Source organism: Mustelus asterias, chromosome 9 (genome assembly GCF_964213995.1).
Source record: "Mustelus asterias chromosome 9, sMusAst1.hap1.1, whole genome shotgun sequence".
NCBI classification, from domain to species: domain Eukaryota; kingdom Metazoa; phylum Chordata; class Chondrichthyes; order Carcharhiniformes; family Triakidae; genus Mustelus; species Mustelus asterias.
In genome coordinates, this window is record NC_135809.1 from 92316197 (window position 1) to 92332157 (window position 15961).

General features: G+C 46.1%; 1 protein-coding gene across 1 annotated transcript in view; it reads right to left on the bottom strand.

Moving 5' to 3' along the window:
* Window positions 1–15961, bottom strand: part of LOC144498830 (myeloperoxidase-like) — a 90999-nt gene that overhangs the window by 43378 nt on the left and 31660 nt on the right. Inside the window, exons 2-4 of the mRNA XM_078220563.1 lie at window positions 14166–14250; window positions 4728–4821; window positions 1649–1824 (exon numbers count right to left, since the gene is read on the bottom strand). Coding sequence (XP_078076689.1) covers window positions 1649–1824; window positions 4728–4821; window positions 14166–14250 — 355 coding nt within the window. The remainder of the gene's footprint in view (window positions 1–1648; window positions 1825–4727; window positions 4822–14165; window positions 14251–15961) is intronic.

A 15961-nucleotide genomic window follows, 5' to 3' on the forward strand; every position in this document is an offset into this window, starting at 1 on the left:
TTGTGTCTTTTGTGTAATGGGTGACCATCGTAGGGAGCACTGCAGAGTTAACCCAATGTGGGGAGCCATGCTAACACCTGCATCCCTTGATTGGGACAACAGCTGCAGACCTGCTGCTTGTTACCGTTAGTGGGGCCTGGGATGGAATGTCTGCAATAAAGCACAGAGCATGTCCAGCAGACAGATGGCAGGGTGACCAGAGTGACATTAATGGAGTTGGAACTCAACCTCATATGAATCCCCTCAAGGGTCATTGAGCAGCCAGGGGGGATGCCCGCAACACAAACCCCAAGCCAGCGGCGAATTCCGACCGCAGGACTCCCAGAGCAGCATGAGCCCCCTCAACCCTCTGCACCCATACAAGCCCCCACCCTGCACCATGGTAACAGCTGACCACCCCCACCCCCACACCCCCCTCCACCCCAGAGGATGGTGCTTGGCAGTACTCACCTCCTCACTCTTCTTCACTGCTGCTGTGCCCGAGCCACACGTTTACAAGAGCAGTACTAATTGGTACTGGCGTGACGTGCTGCCAGGGAGATGGGAAGCATTCGTGTGGGGGGAAGCATTCGGGAGGGGGAAGCATTCGGGAGGGGGAAGCATTCGGGAGGGGGAAGCATGCGTTCCAAACTCGCCAATAATACTGAAATCCAGTCAATCTCATGCTAATAAACCTTGCGCCCGTTTTGGGCAGGAAACTTGGTTCTTGCCAGTAAAAAGGGGCTGGGAAGATAGCAAACTGTTTCGCGCCTGATGGGAATCAGATTTTTAGCTTCGCACGCTATTTCCCCAGCTCACCACACAATGTTTAGCGCGGGGAGGTGGTAAAAATACCACCCGAGGACTTGCAGCATGCGGCCATTATTGAACTAACTTTATTTACACCTCCCCAACAGAGAGGGCAGCAGAGAGGGCTGTATAACAAAATGTTTGCCTATTACAACATATTTTAGTATTACACTATACTTTAGTATATGTGTGTCTGGTGTTAGCCCAGTCCCGTGCATAACACTACATTTATCCACGTGAATTGCCATCTGCTCGGTGTAGACTCCATTCCCTTGCATCTATATCTGATTGCAGTCTTTTCCACTTCCAAGGCTCTAACATTAGCAACATGCTGAATCACAGCAAGAAGGCTGAGGACACCATTATTAGAATGTGCCACATACTACACTGATTCCATTACCTATGCTCCGCCGCTTCCTCTGCTTCTATCTCCCACTTAGGATTTTGTAAAATACCCTATGATGTTTTTACAAAAAGGGGCTGCCTATATGTAAGTTCATAGAATCCTACAGTGCAGAAGGAGGCCATTTGGCCCATCGAGGCTGCACTGACCACAATCCCATCTAGGCCCTATCCCCATAACCCCATGCATTTACCCGAGCTAGTCCCCCTGACACTAAAGGACAATTTAGCATGGCCAATCCACCTAACCTGCATATCTTTAGACTATGGGAGGAAACCGGAGCATTCGGAGGAAATTCATGCAGACACAGGGAAAATTAGCAAACTCCACACAGACAGTGACCCAAGCCGGGAATCGAACCTGGGTTCCTGGTGCTGTGAGGCAGCAGTGCTAATCACTGTGCCCCCCTGCCACCCCTTACCACTAGCTCAGTGGTAAGTTGTTGTTGTTGTTTACCTGTTGCATTCTTGAACATGCCCTTCTCGGTGTAAACCATCTGCTGGATGAGTTCTATAGAGATATCCCACAACTCAGCTGCTCTCACTGCTGTCCGTGTCTCGGCCACAGGATCCTTGAAGAGACTGAGCAGTTTATTGGCACTAACGGAGTCTTGGGCCAGTGCAGCTTTTTTCCTGGGAATCAAAGAGCACATTTTAGAGCAATGGGTGGTTTATCCTTGGCAGTGTAAACCTTTTCACTCGAACCCTCCCCCTGCCTTCCCAGTGAGAGCTGTGGAACATAGTTAAATAAAAGGCATAAATCAGTCGCATGAATTTTACTTATCATCATGTCAAAGGGACAGCCCCTTATTTGAAGGAATTCAACTGAGTTGATTCCAGAGAGGAAAATGTTTCGTCTATGGTGTGATGCAGTTGTTTCTTTGGCCACTGGAAGGTGCGCATTCCACCTGGGAAGCTTTGCCCATTTTCTGGTGCCTTTTTCCAACCAATCAGAAGTCAGTCGGAGGCATCACCTTAAGTAACTCCACTTGCCTGGATGAGGGCAACTCCAATCGATGAAGCTTAGCACCATCCAGCACAAAGCAGCCTACTAGATTAGCACCCTATCCACCAACTTAAACATTCACTCCCTCCTCCGCAGACGCACAGTGACAGCAGTGTGTACCATGGACAAGATGCACATCACTAGCTCACCAATTTTCCTTTGGCAGCACCTTGCAAACTCATCCTCCAGAAGGACAATGGCAACAGATACATGGAAGCACCACTACCAAGCCACACACCATTCTGACTTGGAAATATATCATCGTTCCTTCACTGTTACTGGCTCAGAATCCTGGAACTCGCTCTGTAACAGCACTGCGGGTGTACCTACACACCAGGGACTGCAATGATTCAACAAGGAAGCTCAGCATCACTTTCTCAAGGGGCAAAAGAGATGGGTAACAAATTTTGGCCCTGTCAATGATGCCCACATCCTGTGAAAGAATTAAAAAATCTTTCTCCAGGAACATTTGGTCCTGATTCCTTTATTGTATTAAAGCAATGCTTTGTGTGACCTAAGATTAGCTCCTATTCCGCTTGACGTAACAATAGTAATGGTAAAATAATTTTATTAGTAAATAAAGGTAGCAGTGAAACATTTCCCGCTCAGGGTCAGTGTACTACTTTGTTATAGGTGATTGCCATTATCCTTTATTTTTGTGCTGATGTCCCATGGTTTAGAACCCAGTAAACCAGGATACCTTTGCTAACAGATAGCACACACACCACATCAGATTCTACTGAACACTCCCAGTTCAGTAACAGGATGAAACAGCAAGTTTCCCACCACCATACTCCTTTATTCACCTCTTTCAGACCAGCTACAACACCGACTAGGCAGGAAAATGACTGGCTCTCATATAACACGATGTCACATCTCTGACGCATCCCAAATCACTTCCTATGGTAATTAACTTGGAAGTGCAGCCCTTCATGTTTATGTAGGTAAACTCAGAGGTCAGCAAGATCTCACAACAGCCATGAAATGAATGACCAGTTAATATGCTACAGGCAGAGTGAAGTGCATTAGCCAGGATAACTCCTTGGAATAAGGAGCTAAGTGTCTAATTCAGAGAATGGCACCACTAACAATGCAACATTCTCTCCGTGAGTATTAGGTTCCATGGGACATTTTTACTCATTTAAAAGTGCTACATAAATACAAGATTTTGTTCGAGGATCAGCTAGATTATGGAGTGATGTTCTGTGGCCTTAGAATATTCTGTTTTAGAGACAAAATTACTACCTACTGAGTCCAGCAATATTTAAGCGCAGGGTAAAGCTTCTTTCAATAACATGTCTTAACTTCAAATCTTGCAGGGTGAAATTACCCTTTAGAAATCATCGAAACCCTACAGTACAGAAAGAGGCCATTCGGCCCATCGAGTCTGCACCGACCACAAACCCACCCAGGCCCTACCCCCATATCCCTACATATTTACCCACTAATCCCTCTAACCTACGCATCTCAGGACACTAAGGGCAATTTTTAGCATGGCCAATCAACCTAACCCGCACATCTTTGGACTGTGGGAGGAAACCGGAGCACCCGGAGAAAACCCACGCAGACACGAGGAGAATGTGCAAACTCCACACAGACAGTGACCCAAGCCAGGAATCGAACCCAGGCCCCTGGAGCTGTGAAGCAGCGGTGCTAACCACTGTGCTACTGTACCGCCCCTGTGCTACCGTGCCGCCCCTTTCTTACACCAATTACTTTTGAGACATTTCTGAATGAACTTGCCAGTTTGCTGGCCTTGTTACAGTTTTATGGTATAGTTCCTGCCTGTTCTTGATAAGCTCACAATATTCTGCCAATTACATTGTCCTCCCTGCATGTATGCTCACTGTGCTGAGTCCATCAGTGCTACACAAACTGACTTCTCCTTCTACAATCAAATGAGAATTCAGTGTAACCTACTGACCGCATCCAGGTTTATTTCAACTTGGCTGATTCCGGGGACGGCGGGACTGAGGTATGAGGAGAGATTGACTAGGTTAGGGTTGCTTTCGCTGGAGTTCAGACGAATAGGGGGGATCGCATAGAGACTTATAAAATTCTAACAGGACTAGACAGGGTAGATGCAGGGAGGATGTTCCCGATGGTGGGGGTGTCTAGAACCAGGGATCACAGTCTGAGGATTCAGGATAGACCATTTAGGACAGAGATGAGGTGACATTTCTTCACCCAAAGAGTAGTGAGCCTGTGGAATTCATTACCACAGGAAGTAGTTGATGCCAAAACATTGAATGTATTCAAGAGGCGGCTAGATATAGCACTTGGGGTGAACAGGATCAAAGGTTATGGGGAGAAAGCAGGATTAGGTTATTGAGTTGGACGATCAGCCATGAGCTTAATGAATGGTGGAGCAGGCTTGAAGGGCCGAATGGCCTCCTCTTGATCCTATCTTCTATGTTTCTAACTTGTTTCCTGGTCTTTTCCACCTTTACAGGAGTTGCGTACTATGGGCCTTGCCACTTGTTTCCCACATTTAACAGAATCCGCTTTTCTTAACATGTTTGAATCTTACCTGTCTCTAGATATTTTGTAGGCAAAATTGACAAGTTGAAGCGCTTTCTCGCATGCCTCATTGACAATCCCATTTCCTCGCTGAGTCACAGATTCTGCAAGACCAGAAGAAAAATAACATGGTTTACAGATTGAAGCAGTGGATTTAATAGTATAAATAGAATGGAAATTGTAGACTAAAGGAATAATATCCCATTTAGTTCCAAATATTACAATTCTGGGAAGCTGCCCATAGATATTTTAGGTCATCTTTATTTTCATAGAATCATAGAATCCTACAGTGCAGAAGGAGGCCATTCAGCCCATTGAGCCTGCACTGACAACAATCCCTATCCCCATAACTCCATGTATTTACCCAGCTAGTCCCCCTGACACTAAGGGGCAATTTAGTGTGGCCAATCAATCCAGCCTGCATATCTTTGGAGTGTGGGATGAAACCGGAGCACCCAAAGGAAACCCATGCAGACATGGGGAGAATGTGCAAACTCTATACAGATAGTGATCTGAGACCAGAATTGAACCCGGGTCCCTGGCACTGTGAGGCAGCATTGCTGACCACTGTGCCGCCCATTGAAATGGGATCTTCAGTAAAAATTCTCATCTCACCCCCTCTGCTTTAGCCTGACCAGAAACCTTGCCCTTTGTTCCCATGTCAATGATACTGAATTGAAACTTTGAAAATCTCAAGTGTTTCCAATGGTTGAGCTGGCAAAGGCAGCAGTAGCAGAGGTTAATAACCCAGGACACCAAGGGTTAGATTTTGGTGTCTGCACTGAATTTGCTAAGTATGCTTTCTGAGTTAAAGAAAGTTACCAAGGATTCTAGACTGTTCACAGTCCTGTGGATTTCTTCCCTACCTCTGGTGAAGACAGATTTCATACTCGACCATAGTTCTACAGATTACTGGAACTCACTGTCTCCACTGATCTGTATATTCATAAAGACACCAGCAAAGTGAAGACACCAGTAAAGCCTGATGGTTAAAAGAGCTAACTCTGCATCAGATTAAGCATTGTGGGAGCAGCAAGGTTGCGCAGAGGGTGTGCAGTGAAGAACAGCCACGGGAGCTGTTTGCGCAGTGGCTGTTGCTAAGCTTTGAACAGACAGCGATTGTGTTGTGCTCCTGAGAGAAATACGACCCCCTGACAGAGGCACGACTCCTGTGCATTCGTGACCAATAAACAGTGATTAGTGCCTGTTTGTGAGTACATAACTGGAAGCACGATTAGTGCCAGCAAGATCTGTACAAGAAGGAGAGACAGAGACATCGGGAGTGGTAACCCGGCACTAACCACTGCAGAAGAAGCATCAAGACCCTGAGTCAGGGATCTGGAGACATAGGAACAAAGCTTATCGGGAGAGAGTCTGATCACCTCACCTCGCCAGGGGTAGTATCTATGTCCAATTCGTAAGTTTGGACATTTTGTGAAGCATTTGATACATGTTGAATACTTTGTGTATAATGAAGGAGGTTGGCGGTTATATGCTTTGTGCATAAAAATGTAAGTTCAAGTTTTATACTTTGTGTATAACAAAGTCAGTCAGAGGTTAGAAACTTTGTGCGTAATGAAGTAAGTCAGAGGTTAAATACTTCGGGCGGGATTTTCCGGCTGCGCTCGCCCCAAGATCGGAAAATCCTGCCCGAGGTCAACGAACCTTTGCATGGCCCATGTCCCACCCGCTATGACTCCTGTGGCGGGCAGATGGGAAAATTCCATCCTGTGTGTATAATGAAGTTTGTTACCTTGTGTTCTAAAGTTAGTGTAATAGAGTTTGACACTTTTGTGGTAACTTGGTAGCGTACAGTGTAATAAGTCTGCGGAGGCCGAGGTTCCTTCACTAAAATCCCTTTATTTACAAACTCTAACTGCAGTACACAGAGTGCTATCAGTTAACAGTCTATCTCTAGGGTGTGAGAGGAACTGACACTCATGGTTAAGTAAAAAGCAAAACCTCCCTGATTGCCCTCTCCAGGCAAGCCCCGATACCTCCCTCCTGCCCACCCCTGGCAGCGGCAACACCTCCGGCAGTCCCAACTACCCCCCCCCCCCCGCCCCCCGGGGCCCGGATGGCCAGCCCCGATCACCCACTTCCCTCCCTCTGCCACCGATCGCTATGCAGAGTGGCAGCGGGACCCTCCCACCACTACCAATCGACACCCCCATAGGCCCTGCCCCCAATGGGCCCTGCCGCCTCTAGCCCCACCCCATTGGCACTGCCCGATGCCCAGAGGGCAGTGCCAATTTGCCCCTTGGGCACCACCCAGGGGCCACCCCCTTACCCCCCAACCTCTGGGAGGGGCGGTCCTCAATCGCCTCTGTTCTTTCCAGTGAAGTCGGGTCGCCTGGTCCCTGTTAATAGAACATAGAACATAGAACATAGAACATTACAGCGCAGAACAGGCCCTTCGGCCCACGATGTTGCACCGACCAGTTAAAAAAAAACTGTGACCCTCCAACCTAAACCAATTTCTTTTCGTCCATGAACCTATCTACGGATCTCTTAAACGCCCCCAAACTAGGCGCATTTACTACTGATGCTGGCAGGGCATTCCAATCCCTCACCACCCTCTGGGTAAAGAACCTACCCCCGACATCGGCCCTATAACTACCCCCCCTCAACCTAAAGCCATGCCCCCTCGCGCTGGATTTCTCCATCAGAGGAAAAAGGCTATCACTATCCACCCTATCCAAACCTCTAATCATCTTATATGTTTCAATAAGATCCCCTCTTAGCCGCCGCCTTTCCAGCGAAAACAATCCCAAATCCCTCAGCCTCTCCTCATAGGATCTCCCCTCCATACCAGGCAACATCCTGGTAAACCTCCTCTGCACCCTCTCCAAAGCCTCCACATCCTTCCTGTAATGTGGGGACCAGAACTGCACACAGTACTCCAAGTGCGGCCGCACCAGAGTTGTGTACAGTTGCAACATAACGCTACGACTCCTAAATTCAATCCCCCTACCAATAAACGCCAAGACACCATATGCCTTCTTAACAACCTTATCTACTTGATTCCCAACTTTCAGGGATCTATGCACACATACACCTAGATCCCTCTGCTCCTCCACACTATTCAAAGTCCTCCCGTTAGCCCTATACTCAACACATCTGTTATTCCTACCAAAGTGAATTACCTCACACTTCTCCGCATTAAACTCCATCCGCCACCTCTCGGCCCAACTTTGCAACCTGTCTAAGTCTTCCTGCAAACTACGACACCCTTCCTCACTGTCTACCACACCACCGACTTTGGTGTCATCAGCAAATTTGCTAATCCACCCAACTATACCCTCATCCAGATCATTAATAAATATTACAAACAGCAGTGGCCCCAAAACAGATCCCTGAGGTACACCACTTGTAACCGCACTCCATGATGAATATTTACTATCAACCACCACCCTCTGTTTCCTATCCGCTAGCCAATTCCTGATCCAATTTCCTAGATCACCCCCAATCCCATACATCTGCATTTTCTGCAGAAGCCTACCATGGTGAACCTTATCAAACGCCTTACTAAAATCCATATATACCACGTCCACTGCCTTGCCCCCATCCACCTCCTTGGTCACTTTCTCAAAAAACTCAATAAGGTTAGTAAGGCACGACCTACCTGCCACAAAACCATGCTGACTATCACCTATCAATTCATTACTCTCCAAATAACTATAAATCCTATCCCTTATAATTTTTTCCAACATCTTGCCGACAACAGAAGTGAGACTCACCGGTCTATAATTCCCGGGGAAGTCTCTGTTCCCCTTCTTAAACAATGGGACAACATTCGCTAACCTCCAATCTTCTGGTACTATACCAGAGGCCAACGACGACCTGAAGATCAGAGCCAGAGGCTCTGCAATCACTTCTCTTGCCTCCCAGAGAATCCTTGGATAAATCCCATCCGGACCAGGGGATTTATCTATTTTCAGACCCTCCAGAATATCCTGCACATCCTCCTTATCAACTGTAATACTGTCTATTCTACTCCCTTGCAACCCAGTGTCCTCCTCAGCTATATTCATGTCCCCTTGCGTGAACACCGAAGAGAAATATTGGTTCAATGCTTCACCAATCTCCTCCGGTTCCACACATAACTTCCCTCTGCCATCTATAACTGGCCCTAAACTTGCCCTAACCAACCTTCTGTTCTTGACATACCTATAGAACGCCTTAGGATTCTCTTTAACCCTATCCGCCAAAGTCTTCTCATGTCCCCTTTTAGCCCTTCTAAGCTCGCTCTTCAACTCCCTCTTAGCCAATCTAAAGCTTTCTAGTGCACTACCCGAGTGCTCACGTCTCATCCGAACATAAGCCTCCTTTTTCTTTTTAACCAACAAATAAACTTTTTTGGTGCACCACGGTTCCCTAGCCCTACCAATTCCTCCTTGCCTGACAGGGACATACCTATCACAGACTCGCAGTAGCTGCTCCTTGAAAAAACTCCACATGTCGGACGTTCCCAGTCCCTGTAATCTCCTAGTCCAACCTATGTTTCCTAATTCTCTCCTAATAGCCTCATAATTACCCTTCCCCCAGCTAAAACCACTGGCCCGAGGTTCATGCCTATCCCTTTCCATCACTAAGGTGAACGTAACCGAATTGTGGTCACTATCACCAAAATGCACACCAACTTCCAAGTCTAGCACCTGGTCTGGCTCATTTCCCAGCACCAGATCCAATATAGCCTCACCTCTAGTTGGCCTGTCTACATACTGAGTCAAAAAACCTTCCTGCACGCTTTGAACAAAAACTGACCCCTCTAACGAGCTAGAGCTATAACAATTCCAGTCAATATTAGTCAAGTTAAAATCCCCCATAACAATTGCCCTATTACTTTCACTCCTAAGCAGGATTGACTCCGCAATCCTTTCCTCAACCTCTCTAGAACTTTTAGGAGGTCTATAAAAGACTCCCAACAGGGTGACCTCTCCTCTCCTATTTCTAATCTCCGCCCATACTACCTCAACAGATAAGTCCTCATCAAACCTCCTCTCTGACACTGTGATACAATCTCTGACCAATAATGCTACCCCTCCCCCTCTTCTACCTCCTTCCCTACTTCGACTAAAACATTTGAACCCCGGGACCTGCAGCATCCATTCCTGCCCCTGCTCTATCCATGTCTCTGAAATAGCCACAACATCGAAGTCCCAGGTACTGATCCACGCTGCAAGTTCACCCACTTTATTGCGAATACTCCTGGCATTGAAGTATACACATTTCAAACCCTGCTCCACCCCACCTCTGCAATGCCGTGCATTGCAGTCCCCATCCATGCATCCCTCACTTTCAGCCCCACTACTCAGGATCCCTCCCCCCCCCCGAATCAGTTTAAACCTCCCTGCATGGCCTTAGCAAATTTACCCCCCAGGATATTGGTCCCCTTCTGATTAAGGTGTAGACCATCCTTCTCATAGAGGTCACACCTTCCCCAGTACGAGCCCCAATTGCTTAAGTACCTGAACCCCTCCCTCCTGCACCATCCCCTCAGCCATGAATTCAAACCTTCCCTCTCCCTATTCCTCTCTAAACTATCCCGTGGTACAGGCAAGAGTCCAGAGATAACCACTCTGTCAGTCTTGGCCTTTAGTTTCCACCCCAACTCCATAAATCCCTGCCTAATATCCCCTTCCCCTATCCTCCCTATGTCGTGTGTCCCCACATGTACAATAACTTGTGGTTTATCTCCCTCCCCCCTAAGAGTCCTGAATACCCTGTCAGACACATCCCGGACCCCAGCCCCTGGTAGGCAACACACCAACCCTGAGTCCCTACCTTTAGTTCCGACCCTCCTATCTGTCCCCTTAATTGTGGAGTCCCCAATCACAAGGCCCAGTCTTTTACAGCCCCTAACCACCTGAGCTTTCTCACTCGGCTCACCCCCAGAGATCTGCTCTCTATGCTCAGTTGATTCCTCCTCAACTGTAGCCTCCAGCACCGAAAACCTATTATGGAGGGGAACCGCCCCAGGGGATTGTCTTCCCGATTGCTTCTTACCCCTCCTCCTGGCATTGACCCAAGCCTCATTTCTAGGAGTTACTATTTCTCTATAACTCCTATCAACTTCCACCTCCGCCTCCCGAATTATGCGGAGTTCCTCTACCTCCCCCTCCAGCTCCTTTACACGCTCCTCCAGAAGCTGCAATCTAATGCACTTCTTACAACTAAAATCTCCTGAAACACTACTGGATTTCCTCACCACATACATCCCACAGGAGATGCAGCATACTGCCTGAACTGCCATCCCTGAAGCCATTACCAGCAAGAAAAAAAGAAAACAAAAAACTTCCCCACACTTATAATTAGGTTAGAGGAGGATGGAAGGGTGGGATCCTCTACCAGTGTAGAGGATCGGGTATCTCCTCTGCACCAATTTATAGGGCTAGGGGCCCGAGAGAAAAAAAAAAACTACCACTGAGGGGGAACCACCCAGGTAACTGACTTTTAAAGTTAAAATAAAAACCCTTCCCAGACTCCTTTGCTGCCCACTTCTAGTTTTCACTTTAAACTTGAAAAACTGCTGTTAAAGTAAAGGCCAAAAAAATACACACACTAGCTGACTAATTAAATAAATAAACAATTCAATTAATCCAATTAATCTCTTACCAGCACTGCTGCTTTTCAATCACCCCTCTCAGCTTGCTCCAGTGGATCAATGGGGAGCAGTAGCAAACACCACTGGTGGGAACCATGGGAAGATGCTAGTGGACCCAGAGACTTCAGTCCTGGGGCCTGCTAATGGGATTTAAATTTAAATATGGAGATCAGCTCTGCGCCGATTTCCACGGTGAAGCTGATGACTCCAAAAAACATGGAGCAGGAGACGAGCAGAGATTGTCACGCCCAGCAGGCAGCCCACTAAACGACCTCTGCTGATGTCTCCTGCGCGTTGCGCTGCTGGAGCAGTGGAGCAGGCTGGGAGAATCGTCCCTGAGGTATTTAAACTTAAATGGTTGCAGTGCTAAAAGCTGATTGGATGGATCTTAGATTGCTGAAGGAAGTATGGGTGGAAATAGTGGAGGCCTCGGGCACAATCTTTTAATCTTCCTTTGATATGAGTTGGTTATTAGAGAACTTTAGGTTTGCAAATGCTGCATCCCTGTTCAAAGAAAGGGAGGGAGAGAAAAAGGCCAGATTAATACTAGCCAGTCAACATAATGTTTATTTAGATTTCCAAAAGGCCTTTGACAAGGTGCCGTGTAGGAGACTGTTAAATAAGTTAATGCCCTTGGTGTTAAGGGTACGATCCTGGCATGGACAGAGGATTGGTTGACTGGCAGAAGGCAGAGAGTGGGGATAAAGGGGTATTTTTCAGGATGGCAGCCAGTGACTAGTGGTGTACTTCAGGGGCCAGTGCTTTTCACAATATACATTAACGATTTGGAGGAAGGAACTGAAGGCACTCTTGCTAAGTTTTCAGATGATACAAAGATATGTAGAGGGACAGGTAGTATTGAGGGAGCAGGGGTCTGCAGAAGGACTTGGACAGGTTAAGAGGGTGGGTAAAGAAGTGGCAGATAGAATACAATGTGGAAAAGTATGAGGTTAAGCACGTTGGAAGGAGGAATGGAGGCATAGACTATTTTCTAAATGGGGAAATGATTAGGAAATCAGAAGCACAAAGGGACTTGGGAGCCCTTGTTCAAGATTCTCTTATGGTTAACGTGCAGGTTCAGTCAGCGGTTAGGAAGGCAAATGCAATGTTAGCATTCATGTCGAGAGGGCTAGAATACAAGAGCAGGGATGTACTTCTGGGGCTGTATGAGGCTCTGGTCAGACCCCATTTGGAGTATTGTGAGCAGTTTTGGGCCCCGTATCTAAGGAAGGATGTGCTGGCCTTGGAAAGGATCCAGAGGAGGTTCACAAGAATTATCCCTGGAATGAAGAGCTTGTCATATGAGGAACGGTTGAGGACTCTGGGTCTGTACTCGTTGGAGTTTAGAAGGATGAGGAGGGATCTTACTGAAATTTATAGGATACTGCGAGGCCTGGATAGAGTGGATGTGGAGAGGATGTTCCACTAGTAGGAAAAACTAGAACCAGAGGGCACAACCTCAGACTAAAGGAACAATCCTTTAAAACACTGATGAGGAGGAATTTCTTCAGCCGGAGTGTGGTGAATCTGTGGAACTCTTTGCCGCAGAAGGCTGTGGAGGCCAAGTCATTGAGTGTCTTTAAGACAGAGATAGATAGGTTATTGATTAATAAGGGGATTAGGGGTTATGGGGAAAATGCAGGAGAATGGGGATGAGAAAAATATCAGCCATGGTTGAATGGTGGAACAGACTCGATGGGCCGAGTGGCCTAACTCAGCTCCTATGTCTTATGTTCTTATGATCTTATTTTGGTAGTAGGGAAACTGTTGGAGACCTTATACAGGAAAATAGTAATTGTCAATTGGAAATACATGGAATATAAATTTGTTAAACCTAAGTAATGTCTGATAAATTTGATTGTGACTAATGAAAAAATAACAGAGAGGTGATACATGAACTTTCAAAAGGTGTTTGATAAAAGTACCACCTTGAGCTGAAGTTCCTTGTGTTGCAAACACTGCAAATATGGTTGTCCAGGATTTCAATGCACTTCACCAGCTCTTACAGGCTGCAGTTACGACACATCACCTGTTCCCTCCAAGCCACTCACCATCCTGATTTGCAACTATATTGCTGTTCCTACACTGTCGCTGGGTCAAAATCCTGGAACTCCTTTCCTAACAGCACTGTGGGTGTACCTACACCAGATTAGATGTGCTATGTGGGCGGCATGGTGGCACAGTGGGTTAGTACTGCTGCCTCACAGCGCCAGGGACCTGGGTTCAATTCCGGCATTGGGTCACTATCTGTGTGGAATTTGCACGTTCTCCCTGTGTCTGCGTGGGTTTCCTCTGGATGCTCCGGTTTCCTCCCACAGTCTAAAGTTGTGCGGGTTAGGTTGATTAGCCATACTAAGAGTGACCCTAGTGTCAGGGGGATTAGCAGGGTGAATGCATGGGGTTACGGGAATAGGGCCTGGCTGGAATTGTGGTCGGTATGGACACGATGGGTTGAATGGCCTCCTTCTGTACTGTGGGGATTCTATACAGACAGCAGTGGTTCAAGAAGGTATCTTACCACCACCTTCTGAAGGGTAATTAGGATGGACAATAAATGCTGGCCTACCAATGGCACCCATATCCCCTGAAAGAACAAAAAAAAGTATTATTTGTTTAATTATTAATTTAGTAAACTAAGAACAAGCTTTCTATCTTACTGACTGGAGCTAAAACCAAAGGAATTAAAAAAAAACACCTCTATCTCCTTTGCATCGGATTCCCACTTGCACCAAATTGCAGACTTCAGAACCCTATCTCCGGTGCACTCTTTTTCTGAGAGCTCTGTGCTGTGGTAAATACTGTCGACTGTACACTAAACGCATGGATTGTAGAAACATTTACCTTGCTGATGCGCTTCTGCCAATGAAGAAGTCGAGCTCAGGTAAATGAGTAGAAGCAACAGCTGGGGGATTCCTCCGCTTAATACCTACATGTGAAAAAAATAAGCAGTCAATACAACAGTGGCAATGTCATTTCACTGAATATACGCCTAGAAATGACAATGAATAAAATAGCAGAGGCAATTTTAAATTAGATCAGTTGCAACAGCTAAAATAATGTACAGAGCGGTCCTGCAGCCGAGTGAATCATTTGTTCAGTAAAATTCCAGGCAACAATATCTAGGCTTCACAGAATTTGCTGATGATCTTCTTAGATAGTCTTGATGCTATAAGTGACCATAGAATTATAATAGAACTGCACAATTAATTGGCACTTCAAGTGTAACATAATTGACCAATTGATTTCATTGCAGTCTGGTCTAACAGCCTGGATTTTCATCTTCACGTTCAGGCCATTTCCTGGCGTTGCAATGCAGCCTTCTTCCTACCAATGCCTGGCCACACTATTTTTGGGGTGGCAGGGATAAGCCTGAGTCAGGGCCATTGCATTCAGAAGCAGGCCCAAGGCAGGAACGGAGGTGGGTGGTTGCTCAGCCTGGCAGGTTAGAAGGCTCACCTCCATTTACTGGGACATTAGCCTAGTTCTGTACATGAGTGTTAGGAACCATGGTCCTCACTCCTCATCACTCTCCTCACCTATCACCAACCCCCTTCATATTCCCCATATTCTGTCATATATCTCTATGCCCCCTCCATAACCCCATGCCCCGTCCATAACCCCATAACCCTTCCATATGCTCTTTGCCTCCTCATATATCCCCATGCCCTCTCACGCAATATCCACAATGGACAGAACTAATGAACCCTAACATGCCATTAGAAGATCTTTGAGTTGCTCATGCAACTGTCAAAATAAACAAACAACCATTGTCAAAATGTTTATCCTCTTCAGAGCTCATAAATCTGTCAATCAAACATACAGCCAATCTAACGGCACTTAAAAATACATAATTCTCTTAAGTGCACATAAAATTGCCAAACTAAAATGAACAGCTATTCAAAAGCTTCTTCAAAAATATTATCATAACTTTTCATAAAATAATCAACTGTTCATAAAATAAACAAAGCTCACAGACCACGTGACTGCTGTCTCAATAACTTCTGTTGTGCTGAATCCATTGTTGGGGTTTAGAGCACATCAAAAATATTCATAATGGGAATTCATTGCACAATGGTGTCAACAGAACCTCCTGAGCTGTATACATTAAACCTGTGAAGTCATGGAACAGATGATCATCTATTGCACTACTGAAAGGCTCAAAAGAAGGCTGGGATGTCAATAAGATAAGGCAGCCACCTGTTCATCCATTTTGAAGGTTCAGCAGATCATTGGGGTGTCATTGGGGTGTCAGCCATCTTTCAGTTCTTTCAAATGCTCAACAGATGGCTGGACTTATAATCAAGGAAAAGATTAAATCACAGGGGAAGCTGACACATTAAAATCTGAATCTCAATGCTTCTCAATGTAGGAGAGTACCTTATTGACTGGATAAAGTGAAGTGCTCCTAGTGGATATGAGCATTTTCATAATGCTAGCAAATTTAATGGTCATTTATCTTTTTTAAACAAAGCTCTATCATTAATCACGGTATTTAAACATGTTTAACTTAATATGCACTATTATCTTATGCACCATTACATTAAAAATTTTTGCAATCCACTTACTCATTTTGAAGAAACCATAGGCTGACAGTCAGGCTTAGAATCTTTGTAAACATTACAGTTAGGATCAGTGGA